Consider the following 7,785-nt stretch of genomic DNA (forward strand, 5'->3'; position numbering starts at 1 on the left):
ATCTATCTATCTATCTATCTATCTATCTATCTATCTATCTATCTATCTATCTATCTATCTATCTATCTATCTATCTATCTATCTATCTATCTATCCACGATGGGGCCAGGGCCCCCGTTTGTCCACCCTGTGGGGTCGCCAATGCTAAAAGTTAATGAAGAAAATGATGAGAGTTAAAGTTGTTTTTTTAATCCATATATATTTGAAGTCCTTAATGGAGAGTAAATTTGATATATTTCAAGAAATCAGGAAATGTGAAGTCAAATAAAATGTATTTATTGCTTTTAAGTGTCGCTCGCGACATTTAACTCAATAAATTTAACACCAGAATGAAAACTCATATTTTGACAATGACGACCGACTGAAAGAGGGAACAGCCTTCATTTAACACAGTGGTGCCCAAAGCGGGTCCTGGAGGCCCGGCATCCTGCATGGTTTACTTCTCTCCCTTTTCAGCATGTCAATGTTCTTCTTAGGCCATCTAACGAACCATCATTTGATCCAGGTGCGTTAAACCAGGGAGACATGCAGGATGTCGGCCCTCGAGGACCCACTTTGGGGGCCCCTGATTTAACAGATTAAAGACGTAAACATTTATTTCTATGTTTCTTCCTAACTATGGAAACGTCAAACTGAACCTCAACCCAAAAGTTACCGTTTGCCAAACCCTCCAATCGGTTTTATCACAGATTTTCCTTCCACTAAACTTTCCTTGTGCAGAGTGCCGCTACAGAACATTTCTGCATTAAAACTACATTTATTTTCTTGTTTTCTGCATATGACTGTCAGCCACTCCGTGATTCTACGAGATCCACATTTTGACTTGAGCTGCTGAAATAAATGATATTTATGTTCAACATGAAACACCTGAAGACGTTTGTTTGAGATATTAGGTGAGAAATAAAACAGGAAACGGAAAAATGACGAGGCCCGCCTCAGTTTTCTCTGACAGAGATTCGCTTAACAGGAGATTAAATGTGGAGAGAGGCGGGAACCATTTCCACTGGTTTGTCTCCAGCCTCGGATCAGCAGCGGACACTGTGACGGGTCGTAGTGACGTCATCAGGGTGACGTCGAGCCTGAGGGTCTTTACGCAGTGAGTTCGCTTTCTATTAAATGCATTTTAAAAATAAAAATAAAAAGCCTCAGAGCTGCGAAACGTGTCGTTTGATGTTGATTTGCTAAAAACTAAAATATACAAAAGGCCAAATTTCTCCCGTCGTCCTTTTAACTTAAAATGACTTTTTTTAAAAATCTCAATTATAATTTAAATTATTTTATGATATAGTAACTTTAAAAAAATAAATAAAAATAAATTAATATTTAATTGGATTAATATATTCAAGACTGTCTTCACGTATTGGGGAATTTAAAAAGAGTAAAATTTTTGACTTATGTTTATTCAAAGAGACACATTTGTTTTGTTTTTTTTATATCTCCTATCAGAATATATTTTAGAAAAATTATTATGACATCTTTACGGCCGTAACCGACGGGATAAGTCGCTATATTTATGCTCTTTTATGTTAGTGCGGCTTTATGCTGGTTTCATTTAGTTTTTTTAAGTTAGGACCGGTGAAAAATAAAGTTAAATGTGTTTTTCTAGGGTCGAACATGTTCAGTCGGTCTGAGCCGCTGTCCGCGGTGCTGAAGCGCAGAAAACATCAAATCTGAGCAACAAAGTTAGAAATAAACATCATTCCTGCAGAAAAACATTCAGAGAATCAAGATGAAGTCAAATAATAATAATAATAATAATTCAATGCGAGAAGGAAATAACATTAAAACACTTTCAGAGTAGATTCATGTGATTAGCAGCAGGTTTTAATTTTACAGCTGTAAGTTTGATCTGAATCAGATGTTTGACGATAAAACACATTTCATGTTTTTGTTCCGTTATTACTCCTCCAGTTGGACCGGGGTTATAGTAACGTCCCCGCCCGTCCTGCGTGATCGCGCCGCCGGCGCCGCACGTTGATGAGGAAACCTGCGGGTTCGCCCCCTCCTTGTGGCTCCGCAGGAAAACGCAGCCTGGCGGGGATTTAATCCGAAAATATGAACGGATTTAATAACCAACTCCGTCTCAAAAGTACTAACGCTGCTAAATCCTTTTTGGATCTCACGGCTTCCTTATTTGTAACCCAGACTTAAATCTTCTCAGGCTTTAAATATTTGTTGGAGAAAATGTAGATTTTAAAACCGAAACGATCCAGACTGAAACTGACGTTTAGAGTTAAGGACGTAAACATTTTCAGTTTGTTGTGTTTTAATGCCTCTCCGTGAATCTGCAAAGCTTTTAATTTGAAATGAGAACTAAAACATGTAGCATTTAAAATGTTTCTGTTCGGATCGAGATGAGACGGAATGAACTCTGTTGAACCTGCAGGATGTCGGCGTCACGTTTCCCTTCCGGCTGGAGAGTCGCTGCTGTTTATGTTTTTATATGAGAATCTTCTTAAATAAACTATTAATTAAATAAAGCCAGCAGTATGATAGAATAAAAAAAAAGAAGAAGATATGATTTTGTTCAAGTCCTATAATTTATCATGCTCAAAATACGTCATCGGGATAATAATAATTATTATAATAATATAAAAAATGCTCTAGTCGAGATTGATTTTAACTCATTTAAATGCATTATTCTAAGAAAAATACAATCAATTCTGCAATATTAAAATGTTTCTCTTATCATTTGCAATACTGATGATAAACTTCGTCCAACTTGATAATAAAATACTTTAAAAATAATCAATTAATCATTGACTTAATTCATCTAAAGGTGTTACTTTTGAATAATAAAACACTAAATACTGTCACAAAATGCTCTAAAGCATTTTTTTTCTATTTGATTTTGGGAGGAATCATCAGTCTGTAAATGTCTTTTTTGTTAATTTTTTCTGTTTTGCTTTGAATTTTCTGCAAATGTCGGTCAGATTCTGTTCTAAAGCGATTTTTAAAACCCCAATGGGAGTTTTCAGGCGAAATAAATGATAACCATAAATAAATGAAACAATAACCACCATAGTGGTGCTAATAATAACAGTAATGATGATGATGATGGTGCCTGCCTCACAGAGCAGGCAGCTTCAGGAGGAGGTGATGGTGGGAGGAGAAGCGGAGGACGGTGCCCCCCCCTCGCATCAAACCTGCCCACTGCACCGGAGCCGCCGACGGGCCGTGATGCTGCAGCCGCCCGCAGATAAAAGACCCGCAGCGCCGCTCTGCAGGCAGAAAACGCGCAGCGGGAAGTCTGCGGCTGCAAAACCTCCGCAGTAGAAATATAGAGGAATCATCTGATTTTTGTTGCTTTTAAGGTGATTCATCAAAAGATAAAAAAAAAATCTGAATTACTTTCAGATTTACCTCCAGAAAATCTATTATTATTATTATTATTATTATTATTATTATTATTATTATTATTATTATTAATGACCTCATTATTTTCGTCCCGCAGGATCTGCGTGATGGAAGCGTCTCTGCCCTCAGTTAACCGTTTCCCTCCCGGCGCCCCGCTGGCGGCCTGCCTGGCTCTGCTGCTGTCCGTGTGTCTGTGGCTCCGGCGCCGCGGGGCCGCTCCGGGCCTGCCGGGGCCCTTCGCCTGGCCCGTTATCGGGAACGCCGCGCAGCTCGGCAACACGCCGCACCTGTACTGCACCCGCATGGCGAGGAAGTACGGCAACGTGTTCCAGATGCAGCTGGGCAGCCGAACCGTGGTGGTGCTGAACGGCGACGCCATCCGACCGGCGCTCATCAAGCAGGGTCTGGACTTCGCCGGGAGGCCGGACTTCACCTCCTTCCGGTTCATCTCCGACGGTCAGAGCATGGCGTTCGGCACCGTCTCGGACTCGTGGAAGACGCACCGCAAACTGGCGCAGTCCACCGTCCGCACTTTCTCCACCGGGAACCCGCAGACCAAGCGGACCTTCGAGCAGCACGTCCTGGCCGAGTTCAGGGAGCTTCTGCGGAGGTTCGTGGAGAAGACGCGGGCGGAGCGGTACTTCCAGCCCGGCACCGACCTGGTGGTGTCCACGGCCAACGTGATGAGCGCCATCTGCTTCGGGAGGAGGTACACCTACGAGGATGCGGAGTTCCGGGAGGTGGTGGGCAGGAACGACAAGTTCACCAAGACCGTGGGAGCGGGGAGCATCGTGGACGTGATGCCGTGGCTCCAGTACTTCCCCAACCCAATCAAAACCATCTTCGAGGACTTCAAGAACCTCAACCGGGACTTTGGGGTTTTCATCCGGGATAAAGTCATGGAGCACAGGAAGTCCATCGAGTCGAGCGCCATCAGGGACATGACGGACGCCTTCATCGTGGCTCTGGACCAAATCACGGAGACCGCGGGTCTCTCCTCCGGGAAGGACTACGTGACCCCCACCATGGGGGACATCTTTGGAGCCAGCCAGGACACGCTGTCCACGGCTTTACAGTGGATCGTCCTCATACTGGTCAAGTAAGAAACTTTTACATACTGGATATTTGAGCTGAAACAAAAATAACCTGGAAGTCCAGATTGGCTTTAAAATCAGTTTTCATTACTTTGATTTTCTAGATTCTTGTGAAACATGAACATTAATTACCCCTAACTGATAAAAAGCATCTGTTTTGTTTAAATCTCAGAACATACCTGCGTCAATTTCCATAACTCAGGAAACAGGTGTTTTTTTTTTGTTTTTTTTAAAAGAAGAAATCTGAAAGTTTATCTGTTTGTCAAGCCCTGATTTTAAGGTTTTAGGTGTTTTAAACTCGGCATCTTAAAAGATATTTACTCCGACTTTGGTTGTTGATTTAATCATAGATTTAACATGTCAGTTATTTTCTACTCTGAGATGTGTGACACATTTTAGCACCACTATAAACCTGCAAGACGATAACGATCCTGTCAATTTACTAGTAACTTAAACTAATCTGAATATTTACAAGCTTCCTCTTGATAGACTGAAATTAATTACCGTGTATTTTGAAAAGCGTTTTTCATCCCTATGACATCTCTATGCCTGTTTCCTCCTCTGTTTTTTCTTTTCTGCCTCCATATTTACCCTCAGCATGACTCCAATCGCCTTTTTTTTCTGGCGCCCCCTCTCGCCGCAGCGCCCCTATGCGTCACATTTAGTGCATTCTCACTTTGAGCCACTTGGTGCAAATTTAAGCAAGTTTAATTCCATGTGTTTTAGATGAAGGTCAGTGCAGGTCAAGTCAGGCCTGATTTGATAAACTTTAACCACATTTTAAGAGACTTCTCGACATGTTTTTAGTTTTCAGTCTTTTTGTTTTCACTTTGCGGGGAGCAGCAGCTGATCAGCTCACGCTGCTTCCTGCTGACCCTGCAGAGACATGAGGAAGTGTTACTGCATGTGTCTAATGCAAGGAGTGAAACTGAACACTGGTCAAAGTGAACAGTCAGCTGTTTGCAGTGAGGGACTGCTAGCGCGTTTATGTTATCGGTTTTTAGAAAAACGGGTTAAAGCTGCAGAATCAAACTTTTATAAAAAACATATCACATATTTGTTAAAACTGTCACTATGTGGTAACAGTTTGATATGAGACAGATAATTTGTGAAAAAACTGAAGCTCCTCTGCCTCCTGCCATTGCTAACAAGAAACAACCAATCAAAGAAAGGAGGCGGGTCTTAGCGCTGTCAATCATCCTTGCTCCTCCACTGCTACTACAGCTTCTTCCTCATATCATAGCATGCTAACTAGCTAATGAAAGCAAGGAAAACAGTTTTCCTGTAATGGACATGCGTTTCTCCACCATTAGCATGTTTAGTAGCGCATTCACGAGGTTGACTGACAGCATCAAGCCCCGCCTCCTGGCTCTGATTGGTTGTGTTTGGTCTGGAGCGGTGCAGTTTTAACAAATATGTAAAAAAGCATATATTTTTTGTAAAAGTTACACGCTGACGTCTCACCTTCAGGTATCCTGAGATCCAAACGCGTCTTCAGCTGGAGGTGGACAGAGTCGTGGGCCGGAGTCGCCTGCCGTCCATCGAGGACCAGGCCGAGCTGCCGTACGTCATGGCCTTCCTCTACGAGGTGATGCGCTTCACCAGCTTCGTCCCGCTCACCATCCCCCACTCGACCGTCACAGACACCTCCATCATGGGCTACGCCATTCCAAAGAACACCGTCATCTTCATAAACCAGTGGTCCATCAACCACGACCCGGCCACGTGGTCCAACCCGGGGACCTTCGACCCCGAGCGCTTCCTGGACCCCCAGGGGGCGCTGAACAAAGACCTGACCGCCAACGTGCTCATCTTCTCGTTGGGTCGCCGGCGGTGCATCGGCGAGCAGCTCTCCAAGATGCAGCTGTTCCTGTTCACGGCGCTGCTGGCGCACCAGTGCCGCATCGCCACCGACCCGGCGAAGACGCTAACCCTGGACTACAAGTATGGCCTGACGCTGAAACCGCACGACTACGCCATCGCCGTGTCTCTGCGGGAAGACATGACTCTGCTGGACGCTGGTGCCACTCAGGCAAACGAACAATCAGCAGAATTACAGGCAAAAGATTAAAGATTAAAGGCCACAGCAGGGCCTGCAACCTGCGGCTCCGGAGCCACAAATGGCTCATCGGACCTAAAAACTAACCAAAAATGAAAAACAACCATTTTAGTACAAATATAAAAACAAATGCTGAATTTTTAATAGATTTCCATTTTATTCCTGCAAAAAATGGAGAAAAGAAGTCAGCTGAAGCTAGCTGTAGCTCAGCCAACTAGCTATAGCTTAGCCAGCTAGCTATAGCTCAGCCAACTAGCTATAGCTCAGCCAACTAGCTATAGCTTAGCCATAGCTCAGCCAACTAACTATAGCTTAGCCAGCTAGCTATAGCTCAGCCAACTAGCTATAGCTTAGCCAGGTAGCTATAGCAGCCAAAGCTAGAAGCTACACTGCAAAAACACAAAATCTTATCAAGAGTTTTTGTCTAATTTTAAGTGCAAATATTTTAGTACACTTGAAATAAAACAAAACTAACTTAAAAGTAACATTTCAGTAAAATATAAAAGCTTGCTTTAAGTCAAAACTACAGCAGATTTTTTCTGGAAATTAGACAAAAACTCTTTGTAACACTGTGTGTTTGTTTTTGCAGTGTATAGATGTTAGCTTCTGGATTTCCAAACAGGAAGACACTGAAAGTACCAGATTAGGTCAGTTTTTTAAAATTTAATTTAATTGCATTTTCCATCGTTTAAAAAAAGTATATCCATCAGCTTCATTTTAAATCATAAAAATATAAATAAATCGGTGATTCTTTAAACTGACAACAAATTCCCTAAAGTAGATATTTGTCTAAATTTCTTAGTTGTTTTTTCTAAAGTCGTGCAACATTTGCGGCTTTAAATGATTTTTTTGGCTGTTCTGAGAGGCTGCAGGTCTAAGGACTCAGAAAATGAAGAATAAATATGCAGTAGATATGTGGAAGATATGTGGAAGCAGACATTTATTAACACCTCTAGTAAATTATATGTAAACAAAATATTTCAAATGTTAATATAATCGGACTTGAAAGTGTAGAAAAATCCAGACTTTTACCCGTTTTTCTCACCACAGAGATTTCAGATCATCGTTTTTATTTAAAATCATCTGACATTGTAGAAATCCTGCCATGACTTAACAAGGTGTCCAGGGTGTTTGGGAGAAAAAGAGGCCCACAGCATGACAGTTCGTCCACCGTACTTAACATTTTAGAAAAAAACACCTTTTTCTGTTTTGGCTTCACTCGGTTCAGATTTACTAAACGAATAAAATGTTGAATTTAATTATTTGATTACTTGC

The 7,785-nt window shown here is 42.1% G+C and overlaps 1 protein-coding gene across 1 annotated transcript; it reads left to right on the forward strand.

The window, feature by feature from the left end:
* Window positions 1–2,860: 2,860 nt before the first annotated feature.
* cyp1b1 (cytochrome P450, family 1, subfamily B, polypeptide 1) lies at window positions 2,861–6,654 on the forward strand. The gene is made up of 3 exons (XM_008430003.2): window positions 2,861–3,314; window positions 3,455–4,456; window positions 5,922–6,654. Exons 2-3 carry the CDS (start codon window positions 3,465–3,467, stop codon window positions 6,520–6,522), a joined length of 1,593 nt encoding a protein of 530 aa, XP_008428225.1. The 5' UTR covers window positions 2,861–3,314; window positions 3,455–3,464; the 3' UTR covers window positions 6,523–6,654.
* Window positions 6,655–7,785: the final 1,131 nt, after the last annotated feature.

This window comes from Poecilia reticulata, linkage group LG15 (genome assembly GCF_000633615.1).
Source record: "Poecilia reticulata strain Guanapo linkage group LG15, Guppy_female_1.0+MT, whole genome shotgun sequence".
NCBI classification, from domain to species: domain Eukaryota; kingdom Metazoa; phylum Chordata; class Actinopteri; order Cyprinodontiformes; family Poeciliidae; genus Poecilia; species Poecilia reticulata.